Consider the following 18786-nt stretch of genomic DNA (forward strand, 5'->3'; position numbering starts at 1 on the left):
TTCAGTTTGAGAACTTGGACTTTCAAAGTTTGATTTTCAGCTCTGGATTTTATTATTTCACTGAGAAATGGTTTTAAAAACTGGGGGATTTCAAAGGACATTCTAAGATTTTAGAGTTAAACGTGTGTAAAAGGGTTTTCTGAAAAGATATTAAATCTTTGATTTCATGTTCATTTGATTGTCCACTCACTGAGCCTATCTCACCGTTTTCTCGTTTTTTCTTCAATTGTCCCCCAGGTAGTAGCATTGGTGGAGGTCGAGCCAAACGCGTCGAGGCATAGCATCCATTTTTCATTCCTGGACCCTGTAGGCGCCATGTTATTTTTGTAAAAATTTATTGTAAATGATTAGTGGCTCTGATAACAACTCCTAAGGTTTAAGTGGGTCCGAGACCCTTTATTTGCTTGTGGTAGAGGTGGCTGAAAGACTTAGAAGTGCTTTTTAACAGGTTTAGAAGTTTCTGGGTTAGTCCATTTTCAGGGGAGGTTCTGCCGAATTTTCGGTAGGATTTTCCTTGAATTTGGATTCCCGCAGGACCTCTCCGGGTTTCAGGGTGGAATCTGGGGGCGGTCCTGTCAACTTGGTATCAGAGCGTTAGGTTTTAGATTCCTCAATTCTGCACTGAATGTGCATCCTTCAGTGTACAAAAAGGTTTTTCCTCTGTTAGTATGGATATGGCTCCTCGACGTGGCCGACCTCAAGGTAGATTGTGGTAAGTTTTGGGGGTATAGTTTATTCGATTAACGTGAGTGTTAGGACTACGGTAAGCCTATATTTTAGCCTTAACTCCTTAATTCACGATCAGAATTTATTCCTCATTTTTCATGGATACGTAAGGAATGGTGTGGAAGATGTAGTAATTATTGATACTTGAAGTTGCGATCATATTTACGTTGGATACATTTAGAGATCAAATGGTTAATCAGAGTAACGCAGCGGAAGCGTGATGGACCACAGAGACTAATCACTTGGAGCAAGACTTTTGGTTTCCTTCAAGTAAGGAGAAAGGTTATTTGCATTACGATGGTTAATTGCGCTAGTTGAGGATTTATGAGTCAAGTCAAGTAAATAAGTTAGCATACTGATCTTGAATTGTCACGAATGGACAGCGTAATACACGATCATGCACTGATAACGATCCTGACGTCTCATCTTGATTTTTATGGACACGAAGACGTTCTCTCGTTACCTATTCGTGACGTATACTTCCATAGTACAATGATGAAATTTTTAATGGATCACCTAACGAATTTCAGGGCACATCATCACCATAATTTCGAGACAGGAGCTTGTGGCTCACCTCTGGATATCGACATAGCGACAACCTACCTTTGTTCGGATCAGAGAAGCGAGGTACAACATATAAGGAGAGATTAACTTTGGTCAAGTCTCTCGGTTGGATCATATATTGGAGGATCTTCGGGATTGGCCCCTCAACAGGGATAGACTTCAGGTGCCCAGAGTCAGGGGCAGAGAGCAGTGCAGACTGCGGGTGCAACGTCTAGTAATAGAGCTCAGTCCAGCCATGTCATTAGAGGTGGAGGACATCGGAGGAGTCAACCAGGACGCCCCAGAGCCTAGGGCAGAGTTTTCGCCATGACGCAGCAGGACGCTTTGGCGCCACCAGATGTCATCATGGGTACGTTAACCATCTTTGGGCATAATGCAATATTTTTATAGACTCTGGACACACACACACTCTTGCGTGTCACGTATTCTCGTTTTGATTGTCGATAAGAGATGAATTTTTTCGATTGGTGGGTTAGAGTGGTTTTCAAATGATTTTAAGGTTTTAAAATGGATTTATTTCGTGATGGTTTTATCCCTTAAAACTTTATCTAGGGTTTGGCGTTCTATCACATTTTTAAGTTATTATTTTGAGGCGTACTTAATTTATTTAGGTTCGTTGTGGAGTGATCTTTTTAGTTTAAATGTTTTTGGTTTCCTCAAACGGAAGGAAATGTCAAAATTCAAGCATATTTCAACTTATGGTTGTTGAAAGGAGGTTTGACTTGATGAGCGATAAGAATTTTACAACAACAATTCACTTAAATTAAGGTTTTCTACTAAATTTCGAGGACGAAATTTTTGTAAGGGGGGAAGGTTGTAACGACCCGACCCAAATTTTCACTAGAAATTTAAATTTTTATTTAACTATGTTTTTAAGAGATTTTTTTTTAAAGGTGTGAAATTGTATTTTAAAGATTTTGAGATTTATTTGGAAAATAAAAAGAGTTTTGATTTATTTATTTTTATTTTAATTTAAGCTTGACCAAAAGTTGACTTTTAAAAAGAATGGGTTTTCGATTTTGACTTTGGGTCCGTTAGATAGGTTTCGATCCCCCGAGTTCATAGACACGTAGCACGCTTCGATCCGAGTTACAGATTGGAAGATATGGGCGTTTGAAGCGAGGGGCAATTTCGTAAAATGACAAATTGGGGTTTAAAAATCAGATTTTCTAGACTTCTCTCTCTCTCTCTAGAACCTTCTCTCTCTCTCTCTCTCTCTAGAACCTTCTCTCTCTCCTTTATATCTCTCTCTCCTCACGCACACCCCCCCCCCGATTCTCTCTCTTTCCTCTCCTTTCTCTCTGGCCGATCGTCTCCTCCGGCGAGTGTCTCGCCGTCCGGCAGCCAATGGCGACGAGACACCCACCCATCACCTCGCCTTCTCCTTCTCCATCTTCCCCTAGCCTCTAATCACCCAATCGGACCACCACCACGACGTGACGGCACGAAATCCGATGCCAGCCCCTGCAGATGACTTGGATTTTCCGGCCAAATTGCGAGGTCCGACCACTACAAATCGATTCCCCTCGACGTTCTGAGTTTCCCCATACAATTCTTTCACTCCGACGACCTCCCAAAACGGTAGTGCAAAGCTAGAAGACCGCGGCTACTCCGGTGGCCGTTCCGGCGACTCCGGCGACTTCTGGTCTCGAACCAGGTGATTTGAAAGTGATTAGAGAAACTGAACTGGGAATCAGGGCACAAACGGACGCTTGATCAATACCAATCGGCACTCGGACAAGCTCTGGCTAAGGTTGATAAAGTATTGTCTCTCGGCTATTTCTAGTGGCGAACAAGTGTTGAATCGGGAGATGGAAACAAATCTCGGAAAGGATTGTGCATAGCTTGGTTAATCTGTGAGTGGACTAACTTTTAAATTTTTCTGAAATGTTTTTACATGTTGATGATTAAATTCTATTACTTAGCTATATTGAGTTTGAAATTAAGCTAAAGGATTTTTGGGTTAAAATTGGGTTTTTAAATTCTTCTTTCCTAAATTTAAAATTGATATTTATGGTTTTTGCATTTCAAAGTTTCATGGATTTATGAATCTAGATATTGTGAGTTGAACAAATGTATATTCGATGAGTTTGGTTTTGTTAAGAAGAGTTTTGGAAGAAAAATGAAAGGATTTGAGATTTGAATTATGTGTTTATGAGTTATTGGTTTTTTCAAACCACCTTTTCAGTACCCCTCCAGGTTATCAGATTTAATAGGTCTTTGGGACCCATCACGGCACACACATAGGCTTTGGGCCGTGTGTCGGGATGCTTTGCCCTTTGGGGGCCGCTCTGCGTGCACGTACGACAGAATTTATGGCTCTGCATGCGTATGACAGATTCTCGGCTCTGCGCATGTATGACAGATTATTTATGGCTCTGCATGCGTATGACAGATTCTCGGCTCTGCGCATGTATGACAGATTATTTATGGCTCTGCATGCGTATGACAGATCCTCGGCTCTGCGCATGTATGACAGATTATTTATGGCTCTGCATGCGTATGACAGATCCTCGGCTCTGCGCATGTATGACAGATTCTATGGGTATCTGACTGGTGTGTGTTTTCAACTGTTAAGTATTTTAAGTGATGAGTTTATGACCGCAAAAAGGTTTTTAAGTAAGACGGTTTCAGTTGAACAGTTTTATTGATTTTCAATATATTGAGAATGTTGAGAAGAAAGTTTTCAGCTCAAGTTATTTATTTATAAATTGACAATATCGATTTCAGTTTGAGAACTTGGACTTTCAAAGTTTGATTTTCAGCTCTGGATTTTATTATTTCACTGAGAAATGGTTTTAAAAACTGGGGGATTTCAAAGGACATTCTAAGATTTTAGAGTTAAACGTGTGTAAAAGGGTTTTCTGAAAAGATATTAAATCTTTGATTTCATGTTCATTTGATTGTCCACTCACTGAGCCTATCTCACCGTTTTCTCGTTTTTTCTTCAATTGTCCCCCAGGTAGTAGCATTGGTGGAGGTCGAGCCAAACGCGTCGAGGCATAGCATCCATTTTTCATTCCTGGACCCTGTAGGCGCCATGTTATTTTTGTAAAAATTTATTGTAAATGATTAGTGGCTCTGATAACAACTCCTAAGGTTTAAGTGGGTCCGAGACCCTTTATTTGCTTGTGGTAGAGGTGGCTGAAAGACTTAGAAGTGCTTTTTAACAGGTTTAGAAGTTTCTGGGTTAGTCCATTTTCAGGGGAGGTTCTGCCGAATTTTCGGTAGGATTTTCCTTGAATTTGGATTCCCGCAGGACCTCTCCGGGTTTCAGGGTGGAATCTGGGGGCGGTCCTGTCATGTAACCATCTCCTTTGAACTGCACACCATCAACTAGGGGGCACTCACATACCCTCCCACGAAATATATCCTCAGTGTGCGAGCCGAAGTCCCAAAGAACAGGAGTTAAAATACACGATTTTCTGATTTGTCAAATAGCATGTGATGAGCTAGTAAGTTATGATCTATACCTTGCAGGCTGTGAGGTTGGCTGCTTTATTTTGCCAGCAACCACCATTGTTATCCAAGCACGCATTCGTCTCAACATCTACCACGAATAAATAGTGAACACAACATTCAAGCCCAGAATGAAAAAATAACAAACAGATAATAAAACACCATACTAACAAGAGGGGCTTACCAGTACTCAAACAAACAGCTGGCTCAGTTGTCACAGTACAAAAGCAGCAATAAAAGTTATCAATTTTTCCTTCTTATGATGACATTTACATAGAAAACAAATTAAACAAAATAGATAAGAAAGTAAACATACCAGTATTCTCATCCTCAAATGCTCCTTCAACTGCAGAGTATGTTAATCAAAATATCAGTCTTCCCAGGTTTGTGGAACTCATTATAGTCCAATATGCATTAACACAATTTCTTGTAACTCATTACAGGCCAATTTGCATGACATGTTTGAAAATCTTTCCAATAATTCACACGCGACTACAAAAAAACTAATAAACCCCAATGCAGAGTACGTACTAACTACCCTTGACATACAAACCTACAAAAGAAAACCATTACAAGTGATAAATTGAGTTGAAAGCTACAAATTGATTTGAACCAGCATCATCTAAGGAAAAGAAAAGGCTAAACATTTCTCAAGTATTATTCATATAAATTTCATCAAGTGTCCAATTACATCTGCTCTATTGCAAGTCAAAACCAACATATTCCCTTACTCATTGCAGTTCACTTAAAACATGCATCAAAACCTTACATAGCTTTATTAATTTCCAACTCCACAAGTTACAATGATCCCAACCCAAAACATGTTCCTAAAAAAGAAAAATAGAAAATACTTCAACCATTAAAAGGAAAACCGCCAAGGTGATACAAGAGGTTCATACAAACAAGAAAAGTAGAAAGAAATACAACAAACCAAAACAACTACAAAGTAGAAACCCAATCCAGTAGACTTCTCATGTGAATTGGGTAGCCTAGGTAAACAAACACTTCAAAATTTCAAAAGCAAGCTACTAACTCATTACCATACCTGCATATTCTCAGGAGAAGCCAACTGACAAAGAAATTCAGGGTTTTGCATCATTCCTCTTAAATGAGAACTGCAATCATTGATGCTATTTAATTGGGGGTTGGAGGCAAAAATCTGTTGTTGGGTAATGTTAAGAACAAGAATTTCACCCTCAAGAGCCCATGTAAACAAAGCTCGAGAATCCTGTTTCAAAATCTCACCTCAATATATACACTTGGATATCTAATTATATTAGGAAAAAAGGAAGAAATAATTTTAGAACTAAGGAAGTATATCAAAAACTGGAACTTCAGGGCAGATTTTTTTGATTTTATTCTTGCCTCAGAATATCCAGCGGAATTAAGTGTTGATCTATAATACGAAATCATAAAGAAATTTATAAAACCAACACCAGATTCACATAGATACAGAGAAATACCAAAAACCTAAAACAAAATTCAACCAAATATACTTTGATTGAGAACATAAATAGATTTAAAAAAGAAAAAAATACAAAAACAAAAACAGATATTGAATTGAGAGAGAAAGGCCGAGCACCTGATAGCACCAGTGAGATCTACAAATTCAGTAGTACATAAAAGAACTGTTTTAGGGCTACGGTTTCTCACTCATATCTCCATAAATTTGTTGGAGGAGTTGGATATAGCAACAACCAACCCATATCTCAATATTTGAGGATGTGAGTGGGTACGTCGATGATTGTGAGGTAAACAGGGCCACTGACAGTAGGTAAGGACAAGGCTATTTCCTTGTCTTAGTCTTTTTTTTGCACTCTCTGTGAGATGCAAAACCCAAATGCAGAGCCGAACATGCCCAAAAACCAAACTTGTAACTATCCCAAATGCAGAAGGAAAATAAAAACCCCAAAATGAAAAAAAACTTGATAAGCAGAAAATGGGAGACTCCAGTGTCGGACGAAGGTGTAGTTAATTTGAAGAAACAAACAAACCTAAGAAAACCTCTAATTTGAAGAAAACATAAACCCCAAAAAACCCCTAATTTGAAACCCTATTTCATAAAGAAGAAACCCAAGAGGATGAGGTAGAGAGAATGCTAAAAAGCGAAAGAGAGGAGGGATAGCTTACCGAGAGAGTGAGAGACTGAGAGGGCGAGAGCGGCGAGACAGAGTCTGGGTGAGGCGTTTATTTTGAATGGAGAGTGAGATGAGCGGAAATTCTGAGTGATTTGGGTTTTACCATTTTTTTGATGCATTCCTCAAGAAAGTGGTAACTTCAAAAAACTGCCTAAAACCCAAGTTACCAGTTTCTTGATTTTATATTCAAGAAAATGGTAACTTCACATCAAGAATGTGGTAACCACGAACGCAGGCAACTGTATACAGACAAACATGCAATTGCATTCTCCGAGTATTAAATATAAGCTCCTGTTTGCAAATTAGGTTTAGACATGCAATCACAAATTTACATCTTGACCAAACTTACCATTTTCTTGATTTTTTTCCTCAAGAAATGGTAAGTTACCATTTTCTTAATTTAAATTACCATTTTCTTAATTGAAATTACCATTTTCTTGAACCAAACATCAAGAAAATGGTAACCAAATCAGAGGGGTAAAAAATGTTACCACTTTCTTGATCGTTCGACCAAAAAAATGGTAACTTGATTCAAGAATGTGGTAACCATGCCCAATCTTGACCAAACTTACCATTTTCTTGATCTTTTTTCTCAAGAAATGGTAAGTTACCACATTCTTGATCAAAGTTACCATTTTCTTGAACCAACCATGAAGAAAATGGTAACCAAATCAGTCAAGAAAAACACGTTACCACTTTCTTGTTCGTTCGATCAAGAAAATAGTAACTTGGTTCAAGTATGTGGTAACCAAGGCCAATCTTGACCAAAGTTACAATTTTCTTGATTTTTTTCCTCAAGAAATGGTAACATTTTCTCAAGAAATGGTAAGTTACCACAATCTTGATCGAAGTTACCATTTTGTTGAACCAAACATCAAGAAAATAGTAACCAAATCAGCCAAGCAAAACACGTTACCACTTTCTTAATTGATCGATCAAGAAAATGGTAATTTGGTTCAAGAATGTGGTAATTCAGCCCAAGCTTGACCAAACTTACCATTTTCTTGATTTTTTTTCTCAAGAAATGGTAACATTTCCTCAAGAAATGGTAAGTTACCACATTCTTGATCGAAGTTACCATTTTCTTGAACCAAACATCAAGAAAATAGTAACCAAATCAGCCAAGCAAAACACGTTACCACTTTCTTGATCGATCGATCAAGAAAATGGTAATTTGGTTCAAGAATGTGGTAACCCAGCCCAAGCTTGACCAAACTTACCATTTTCTTGATTTGTTTTCTCAAGAAATGGTAACATTTCCTCAAGAAATGGTAACATTTCCTCACGAAATGGTAAGTTACCACATTATTGATTGAAGTTACCATTTTCTTGAACCAAACCTCAAGAAAATGGTAAAAGAATCAGCCAAGCAAAACACGTTACCACTTTCTTGATCGATCAATCAAGAAAATGGTAACTTGGTTCAAGAAAGTGGTAACCCAGCCCAAGCTTGACCAAACTTACTATTTTCTTGATGTTTTCCCTCAAGAAATGGTAACATTGGCTCAAGAAATGGTAAGTTACCATTTTCTTGATCCAAGTTACCATTTTCTTGAACCAATCCTCAAGAAAATGGTAACCAAGTTGCCTATCGAGCGGTCTTTATATGACCACCATTAGATCGATTGAGGCCAATCACATAGTTAACCAGAAGTTAACCAATTCGAGCAGTTTCTTTCTATGGCATGACCGGTTGGGATACCCAGGTCAAAGTATGATGCGCCATATCCTCAATTCATCACACGGGCATCCCCTTACTAATAAGGATCTTGTGTTTAGTGACACACTATGCCAAACTTGCTCACTCAGAAAGTTGAATACTAGACCATCATATGCAAAGACTAGTAAAGACTCCATCCTTTTCCTACAAAGGATACAAGGGAATATTTGTGGACTTATCCAACCATCATGCGGACCATTTAAATATTTTATGGTTTTGGTTGATGCATCAACAAAGTGATCACATGTTACACTATTGTCCACAAGAAACGCTGCTTTTGCTAAACTTCTCGCCCATAAGGCTTACCACACGGATTATCCTATAAAGTCCAGAAGATTTGTTAATGCCGGAGAGTTTACATCGAAAACTTTCGATGATTATTGCATGCCCCTTGGGATTAATGTTGAACATCCAGTTCCCCATGTTCACACCCAGAATGGTCTCGCAGAAGCGTTCATTAAAAGATTACAAATGATCGCACGAACCTTGGTTATGCGCACCAAGCTTCCAATTTTTGCGTGGGGCTATGCAATCTTGCATGCAGCCATGTTGGTCCGGTTGAGGTCCACTGCTACCCAACCTTACTCCGCGTTATAGCTGGTGACTGGGTACGAACCTGACGTTTCGTACTTACGCGTATTTGGGTATGCAGTTTATGTGCCAGTTGCGCCGCTACAACGTACCAAATTGGGTTCTCAACGAACGATGGGCATATATGTCGATTATGAATCCCCATCCATTATACGCTTTTTAGAGCCCTTGACAGGCGATCTCTTTACCGCTAGATTTGCGGATTGTCACTTTGATGAGACAGTCTTCCCGCCGTTAGGGGGAGATAAGAACGTCACCGTTCCTGAAGAACGACGTGAATTGACGTGGAATGTCCCCACTATGTCTCATCTCGATCCCTGAACCGCACAATGTGATAGTGAAGTGCGGAGAATTCTAGATCTACAGAGTGTAGCTCATAATATGCCAGACGCTTTCTCTGATCTAGCTAAAGTGACAAGATCACATATACCTGCTGCAAATGTGCCTGCAAGGATATCCGTCCCCGAAGGACGTGTCGTCCTAGGAGGACGTGTCGTCCCACATGGACGAGGTACAACAATAGTGGCTAACCAGTCATATGTCCCTGCCCAGAAGTGAGGTTGACCACTAGATTCGATGGACTCTTATCCCCGGAAGAGGATACATTTGGCACAAATGAGTCCCCTTGACATCGCCATCTCAACTGAACCATCTCACGAAATAGTTCCGGATTATGGGTCTGTCCTGGAAGAGACGGTGTTGGGGGACGCTCCAACACCTGAACCCACTCTCGAGAACAGAGAGATCTCTATAAATTATGCATGCTTAAGTGAGCTCTGGAATTGAAACAAGATTATCATCGATGATATATTTGTATTCGCGGTAGCTACCGAAATCATAACTAGCGATGACATCGAACCTCACTCCATTGATGAATGTCAACGTCGAGATGATTGGTCAAAATGGAAAGAAGCAATCCAGGTCGAATTAGATTCCTTGACAAAGAGAAAGGTGTTTGGGCTTGTCGTTCCTACACCTTCCCCATGTTAAACCTGTAGAATTTAAATGGGTATTTGTAAGGAAGCGTAATGAGAAAAACGAGATTGTGAGATACAAGGCTCGTCTAGTGGCGCAAGGATTTTCTCAACGCCCTGGGATTGATTACGAGGAAGAGTATTCCCCCGTAATGGACGTCATAACGTTCCGCTACCTTATCAGTTTGGTAGTTTCCGAAAAACTGAGTATGCAGCTTATGGATGTGGTCACTGTTTATCTCTATGGGGATCTTGATACAGAGATATATATGAAAGTTCCCGAAGGACTTAAGATACCCGATGCAAATAGTTCCAGACCACGGAACACGCTCTCCATTCGTTTGAGGCGTTCACTGTATGGATTGAAACAATCCGGACGGATGTGGTATAATCGTCTAAGTGAGTATTTGATCGGGATGGGATATGTGAATAATGATCTATGCCCTTGCGTGTTTATTAAGAAAACAAGTTCCGGTTTTGCGATTGTAGCTGTTTATGTCGATGACATGAATCTAATTGGTACTCCTGAAGAGATCAAGGAAACCGCTAAACACCTGAAGTTGAAATTCGAGATGAAAGATCTTGGGAGAATGAACTTTTGTCTCGGCCTGGAGCTCGAGCACCGTGCAGATGGAAATTTGGTCCATCAATCGAATTACATCCAGAAGATGTTAAGCCGCTTTAATGAGGATAAAGCGAAGCCTTCTAGCACGCCCATGATCGTCCGTAGTCTAGATCCTAAGAAGGATCCGTTTCGTCCCGCAGATGATAACGAAGAGATATTGGCACCAGAAGTCCCATATCTAAGTACAATAGGCACATTATTGTACTTGGCTCAATGTACTAGACCAGACATCTCATTCGCTGTGAACTTGTTAGCTAGATGTAGCTCTGCACCAACACGCCGCCACTGGAATGGCATAAAAGACATTTTCCGCCACCTTAGAGGTACGACGGATATGGGCTTATTCTATCCCTAGCTACGCATCAAGGAATGGATCAAACCCCCTCAATCCTCAGAATGATGCCCGCCTTTTGGATATGCTGACGCAGGGTATCTATCAGACCCGCATAAGGCGCGTTCTCAAACTGGTTATGTCTTTACCATTGAGAATACAGCAATATCTTGGAGGTCTACGAAACAGACCCTTGTTGCTACCTCTTCGAATCATGCTGAGATTCTAGCCCTTCACGAAGCAGTTCGTGAATGTATATGGCTAAGAGCAGTTTCCAAGCATGTTCGAACTACGTGTGGGCTGCATTCCACCACTGATGAACCAACGATTATCTATGAGGATAATGCCGCTTGCATCCAGCAGATGAGGACAGATTTCATCAAAGGAGACAACACCAAGCATATTGTACCGAAGTTCTTCTTCAATCAACAGCAACAAGAGCATCAGATGATTACAGTCAAGCAGATCCGATCTCAAGACAACCATGCAGACCTCTTTACCAAGTCACTGCCAAAGTCCACGTTCTTGATGCATGTTCGAGGTATTGGTTTGCGTAGATTGGCTGATTTACCTAGTATGTAGTCTTCAGGGGGAGTCGACATTAGGGGGAGTATCCTGAAGCATACTCGCTTGACCATCGTGTACTCTTTTGTCCTTCGTCCAGGGTTATTTTGTCCCACTGGGTTTTGTTACCTGGCAAGGTTTTAATGAGGCACATCTTGGCATGGTCACCCTACTCACACTATATCTTGAAGATGTGTTGATCTGATATATATGCATTTGCTCATCTTTTCACTTCGACCACGGGTTTTTCCCATTGGGTTTACCGGGCAAGGTTTTGGTGTAGCAACTCTAATGCACCCCGCTCCCATTGACATACTATCTGCTTATGATCCAGAAGATATGACTTCACCTACTTTCGAGGTTCTGATGCGACTACTCCACACTCACGCGCGTTGCACTCTTTTTCCTTCGACCAGGGTTGTTTTTGTTCCCACAGGGTTTTTATTACTTGGCAAGGTTTTAACTAGGCAACTTAGAAGCGCATAGCAGAGACAACACTAATGACATGGAATATCCAAGGGGGAGTGTTGTAAATATATTATTATGTGTGGCTATTCCCGTAATTAGTTGTAGGGGCATACTAGTAAATATTCTAAACCTAGTAAACCCTACCTCTATATAAGGATATTTATAAGATGAATAAGATGACGACTGATATATTTCTCTTTGCCTCCTCTTTTCCACAAACCCTAATCTCTACATATTTTACAACAAATTTTAACCATTATACTTTGTTCGTTGTATTACTTTAGCAATCAAATAACAGAACAAATTATCAAAATAACTACCACTGAAAGGGCCGGGCACTTTGATCCTATTTTTTCGAAGATTAAACACTGTGCACACACAAAAATCTGATGATTACAAATTGAAATTCCAAGTGCTAACTTACAGATTCGTTTTTTTTTTTTTTTCTTTTTGCCATGAAAATAAATACTTCCATTAAACAATAGCATCGTACACTTCTCAAACTGATACTTAAAAAAGTGCAGACAATAACTATAGAAATCATAGAATAAAATTACTCTCAAATACTACAAGAAGGATATTGGTCCTACCAACTAAATAGGAGAGAACACTTGTTACTCTTACATAGTGGAAAAGTTAGCCTTCCCTTGTACATGCAAAGATTAATCGCAGCTACATCACATCTTATGCATTTTGAATTAAACTACTTGCCTCTTCAGCCTCATCATTTAATGGTATTGATGAGCATGTTGTGTCTGAAATGTCTTCATCATCCACCACTACTGGATTATCTTGGGGATATAGGAAAGGCTTTGGAGGAATCTGAAGGCATTCAATTTGTCCTTCAAGCATCTCTACCACTTTGTGCATCGAATTAGGACGATCACTCGGCTTCATTAATTTTATGCACCGTAACGCAACTATAAGCATTTTCTTTGTCATTCACTTTTCCTCCTCTGTGGCATCTTCCATCTCTACCTCCTTTCCTTCACTAAATTGGTCATAAACCCATTAAGGAAAGTAAATTTGGCTCGAATGGGCTGCGACTGCATTCAAATTCTTCCTTTTGCCTGCAACCTCCATCAACAACACTCCGAAACTATAGATGTCAGCTCTGTATGACACACCTCCAATATTTTTGTAAAACAATTCTAGAGCTATGTATCCAATGGTTCCTCTTGCCTCGGTCAAAGCCAAACTGTTATCATCTAATGGACATAATCTTGCCAGCCCAAAATCAGAAATCTTTGGAACAAAATTCTCATCAACAAGAATGTTGTGAGGCTTTATATCAAAATGCAAAATTTTCATGTCACATCCTCTATGTAGGTGGTCAATACCACGAGCCACTCCAAGTAAGGTTTCAAATGTTTCCTTACATTTTAAGGACATGAATCCTTCTTTTTCAAATATGTGTCTATCAAGAGACCCATTCGACATAAACTCGTATACAAGAGCACTTTTTTTCCCCTCAGCACAATAGCCAATCAGTTGTACCACATTGACATGATGAATCCTTCCAATTGTAGCAACCTCATTTATAAAATCTTGCCCATTAGCTTTGGACTTACCCAACATCTTAATTGCTACAAGGCGGTCACTATGCAGCTTTCCTCTATACAGAGCCATAACCACCTTCACCTATTTTGTGCTTAAATCCTTTTGTCATTTTATTGATATCTGAGTAGGAGTACCTTATTGGCATGAGGTTGTTGTGACTCTGTAAGAATTCTTCGATAAGGTTATACATTGATAAGTGCCGGATTTTCAATTTATAGATTAAAAGCACAATCACATGTGGAATCCCAAGTACGGCTTTTGTTGTAAGCCAAACTAGTACTGTAAAGGAAATCATAAAAGAATCATGCCAATAATAAATTTGCTCTGTTCTGTATGACTATGTTCACCACTAAATATGAATTATATATTTGACCGTATGATTGTTATCTCTTAGAAAGAGCCATATTATTATCAGTTTATCACATTAAACTATATAATCCAGATCGCAGGTACGAAAATAAATCAAAACAAGAAAAACTCACCGGTGTAGTAAGTGATGTTACGGAAAACTGCAAGAAACAACAATGAAATACGGGAAATGGGGAAATGGGGAATAGTTTATCAATGAAGTGGCAACACTGGGCCGAATCCACCATGTCAATGTGGTTCGCTTGGTTGGCTATTGTGCAGAGGGATTTAGAAGAGTGTTTGTTTATAAAATTTGCACCAAACGGTTCACTACAAAAGTTCATATCATCAGTAGACACCAACAACCATTTTTTGGGTTGGGAGAAGCTGCAACATATTACTGTCTGCATATATAGCCAAAGGAATTGAGTATCTCCACCACCTATGCGACGAACAAACCCTTCATTTTGATTTCTCCAAATTCAGTCCAAGTTTCTTACATATTTCATTTTGAAACGACACATATATTTAGGATACTAAGATACCAATTATATTTAGGATTAATTACAAATATCACCCCTAAACCAAACCATGATTGACAGTTTGTCCTTAGATTAAAATTTGAGACTTTATTTCCCAAATTTAATTCTCCAATAAACACTTTATATTAAAATCATTAAAAAAATCAATTTCTCCATTAGCTATGCACACCTGCTGCCACATAACCTTCTGAAGCTAAATATGGCAAAAGACATTGCATAACATAGGCAAAAGACATTGCATATCATAAGCAAAAAGTATCGTACTGCATGCATATCCACATTCTTTTTTTGGTGAGCAAATCCACATTCATATTATTGTTTCAATCCCAACGTGTGGATCGTCTTGTAACTAATACATTTTGCAAAATAGCACTATATAAACACTTCTCAAACGTACTATAGAAACCACAGAATAGAGTTACTCTCAAATATTACAAGACTGATATATGTCCTACCAAATAGAAAAGAACAATTCCTCGTACAGAGTGGCAATGTTAGCCTTCCCTTGTACATATCTCATCATATGCATTTTGAATTAAACTAATCGACTCTTCAACATCATCATTTGATGGTGTTGATGAACATGTTGTTTTTGAATTGTCTTCATCAACTACCACTGCATTGTCTTGTGGATATAGGAAAAGCTTTGGAGGAATATGAAGGCATTCAATTTCTCCTTCAAGCATGTCAACCACTTTGTGCATCGAATTAGGACGGTCACTAGGCTTCATTTGTATGCACCATAATGCAACTATAAGCATCTTCTTTGTCATTTTTCTTCTTAATAGTGACATATTCATACTTGATCAATGTTTATATTTACGGTCTAGTAATATAGTAGGCAAAAAGATTACCAAAAAAAAATATAGTAGGCAAAAACGTACACATTTTATAAAATGTTTCTACATTCCATTTGAGAAAACATTTTTTGGGTATTAGAACTTGTTCGACAAAAAAAGTAAAATAAAATATAATATAATACAGGAGAAGACAACGTCATAATGGGCTGCAACTTGGAAAGGGTTGTTAACCCAATGGCCAACAAACAAAAAGGTAGGAGTCCAGGCCCAACCAATAAGAAAATAAAACTTAAACCTACAAACAAAGTCAACCACCCACTTACATATATTTATATATGGTTAGATACTTAGATACGTTTCAGCGATGAAGGATTCGATGTTGTCATCATGAGTCAGCCACTTGAACTCTCTCCCTGTCCTCTGTCTTTCTCAAACAGATCTGCTCTGATCCAAAGTTCATGGCTAGATAATGTTGACTGAGCTTAAGTATTTGGCAGCTTAATTTAGCTAATTAATATTGCAGTTTTGATGTTAATTAGTTAGATTTTTTTTTTTCTGTGTAAATTGAACACGTGTCTGTGTCTTATAGGACACCAAATGAGTGGTAGTGTTGAGCTCATAGGCTCACGCATTTGGAATGACCCAGCTATATTGTAGCTGTCCTTTATGTAACAGAATACTGTGAATGAATAAAGTGAGATGAGTGAGCTCTGTGGGTGACTCACAGAAGATGTTTATCTTTCTTCTTCTTCCATTTTCAATGCTGCTTCCATTCTTCAATATAATTAATTAATTAATCAAACATTCTTCAATTCAACATGGTATCTAGAGCCTAGGTTGGATCAAGGGGTACTGGGGCGTGATTTCTGTGAGAAAACATAGTGAAACGAGCAAGGATTCGTGTTTACAATGGCAAGCTCTGGAGGTGGTGAGCTACGAGCTCCTATCTTTGATGGTAATGAATTTGATTATTGGAAAGTCAGAATGATTACTATCTTCAAGTCACAAGGATTGTGGAAGCTAGTAGAAAAAGGGATTACAGTCCCTGAATCAAAGAAAAAGAAAATTTCAAAGAAAGAAGAACATGCTGAAGTTGTAGATGATGATGAAGAGATGGAAGCATATCTTGAAGAACAGCACATGAAAGATGCAAAGGCATTAGGCATCATTCAAGGAGCAGTCTCCAAAGAAAATTTTCCTCGAATTGTAAATCAAGAAACTGCAAAGGGAGCTTGGAATCTATTGCAGGAGGATTATCATGGTGATCAACATGCTAGATCTGTGAAATTGCAAGGTTTACACAGAGAGTTTGAGTATATGAGAATGAGAGATAATGAATGGCTTGCTGATTATTTTTCCAGGTTCTTTAATTTAACAAACCAGATGGAGAAATATGGTGAAATCCTCTCTCATCAGAGAATGGTCCAAAAGGTACTTATCAGCTTATGCAAGATTTATGATCCAATGTGTGTGGTGTTAGAAAGAACTTGTGATCTGAATTCAGTTTCAGTGCATGAAGTTGTTGGATCCTTGAAGAGTTATGAGCTTCGATTGAATAGACATGAAGAAGATGATGGACATTCAGATAAGGCATTTTCCAGCATGAGCATCACTCCAAAAGGTCGAAACACACAGAATAGGCCATATGCTCATGATGGAGGAAGGAAGGGACATAAGCAATGGAAAGGAAAATCAAGGAAGTGGGATGCCAAGTTTCAAGTTGCTGGAAAACAGGAAAGAGGTGCTGACTCTGGGAAGCATAAATGCAAGATTTGTGACAAGATTCACTATGGTGACTGTTGGTTCAAAGGAAAGGTCAAGTGTTACAAATGTGACAAATTTGGTCACATGATGAAGGATTACCATCAACCTAGCAGGAGGGGTGAGGTGGTCAATTATGCCATTCAGGTCCAAGACACTGCCACAATGTTCTATGCATGTCATATGGCATCTGTTCAAAAGGAACATGGGGTCTGGTATCTTCATAGTGGCTGCAGCAACCATATGACAAGCTGTGAGTCACTCCTTATCAACATAGATCGAAGTGTGAGGTGCAAGGTTAAAATGGGGACTGGTGACTTAGTAAAGTCTACAGGCAAAGGCACACTGGTGGTTGAAACAAAGAGAGGAGTCAGACACATACCTGAAGTGATGATTGTTCCTGGTCTGGATGAGAATCTGCTCAGTGTTGGACAGATGATTGAGCATGGACATTGGCTTGTTTTTGGTGATTTCATGGTTTGCATTTTTGGAGACAGGAATCTGTAGAAACCTATCACCACTGTCAAAATGAAAGGAAACAGATGCTTTCCTCTTTCATTTGACAGTGTTACTCCTTTAATGGCAAACTCAGTGACCACTGTTGGGTCACCCTGGAAGTGGCACAAAAGGTTTGGACATTTGAACTTTGGAAGTCTGAAAAAGTTACAGGAAAATGAGATGGTATATGGTCTACCAAATTTGACAGATAGTGATCACATGTGTGAAAGCTGTGCAATGGGAAAAGCTCATAGGCAACCCTTTGACAAAGGCAAGGTTAGAAAAGCCTCTGATCTTTTGGAGTTAGTACGCACAGATGTGTGTGGTCCCATGACAGAAAAAATTGGTGGTAACAAGTACTTTCTCACCTTTATTGATGACAAGTCAAGAATGTGTTAGGTCTATTTTTTGAAGTACAAGTCTGATGCATTCAATGTGTTTAAGAAATTTAAAGCAATGGTTGAATTGCAATGTGGATTTAAACTCAAGAAATTGAGAAGTGATAGAGGGGGGAGTATACCTCTCATGACTTTGAGAAATTTTGTGAGGAAGTGGGAATTGAGAAACAATTAACTGTTGCTTACTCACCTCAGCAAAATGGTATTGCTAAAAGGAAGAATAGGACCATAATGGAAATGGCCAGGACTATGCTACATGAAAAGAAGCTGCCACAGAATTTTTGGGGAGAAGCAGTCAATGCTGCTGTCTATCTATTGAACAGGTGTCCTACAAATGCCTTAGACAACAAAACTTCATTTGAGGAGTACAGTGGGAGGAAGCCAGGTGTTAAACATTTAAAAGTCTTTGGTTCTGTATGTTTCACTCATATTTCTGCACAAAATAGGCAGAAACTTGATGAAACTGGTCAGAGAGGCATTTTTGTGGGGTATGGAACTCGAGAAAAGGGTTATAGAGTTTTTGATCTGAAAAATAACAAGGTTGTTGTCTCTAGAAGTGTGATTTTCGATGAAAACTCACTGTGGGATTGGAACTCTAAGAAAATTGTTTATATAACAGTACCTTTTGAAAGAGAGCAGATGAGCAATGTTGCAGAAGGTGAGTTTGAACCTGCAAAACCTGTGCAATCTCCAAGAGTGTCTAATGAGGCTGCAAGTGT

At 39.1% G+C, this 18786-nt stretch overlaps 1 protein-coding gene, 1 long non-coding RNA gene and 1 pseudogene across 2 annotated transcripts in view; 1 reads left to right on the forward strand and 2 right to left on the reverse strand.

Moving 5' to 3' along the window:
• LOC147283091 (uncharacterized) overlaps positions 1-5912 on the reverse strand; it is a 90807-nt gene extending 84895 nt beyond the window's left edge. Inside the window, exons 1-4 of the long non-coding RNA XR_015123148.1 lie at positions 5795-5912; positions 5066-5095; positions 4934-4951; positions 4764-4840 (exon numbers count right to left, since the gene is read on the reverse strand). This is a non-coding gene — a long non-coding RNA (uncharacterized LOC147283091). The remainder of the gene's footprint in view (positions 1-4763; positions 4841-4933; positions 4952-5065; positions 5096-5794) is intronic.
• Positions 5913-12844: 6932 nt separating this feature from the next.
• LOC147283101 (rust resistance kinase Lr10 pseudogene) lies at positions 12845-13910 on the reverse strand (annotated as a pseudogene).
• A 2409-nt stretch (positions 13911-16319) lies between these two features.
• On the forward strand, positions 16320-17678 carry LOC147283102 (uncharacterized). Its single transcript, XM_086248355.1, has one exon. The coding sequence runs from the start codon at positions 16320-16322 to the stop codon at positions 17676-17678; it is 1359 nt and encodes a 452-aa protein (XP_086104481.1).
• The last annotated feature ends 1108 nt before the right edge of the window (positions 17679-18786 follow it).

The sequence above is a fragment of the Dryas octopetala genome, chromosome 6 (genome assembly GCF_963921425.1).
Source record: "Dryas octopetala chromosome 6, drDryOcto1.1, whole genome shotgun sequence".
In the NCBI taxonomy this organism is placed as follows: domain Eukaryota; kingdom Viridiplantae; phylum Streptophyta; class Magnoliopsida; order Rosales; family Rosaceae; genus Dryas; species Dryas octopetala.

Bases quoted from the DNA above. Each gene is read 5' to 3' on its own strand.
- LOC147283102 (XM_086248355.1), top strand. From the start codon at position 16,320: ATGGCAAGCTCTGGAGGTGGTGAGCTACGAGCTCCTATCTTTGATGGT.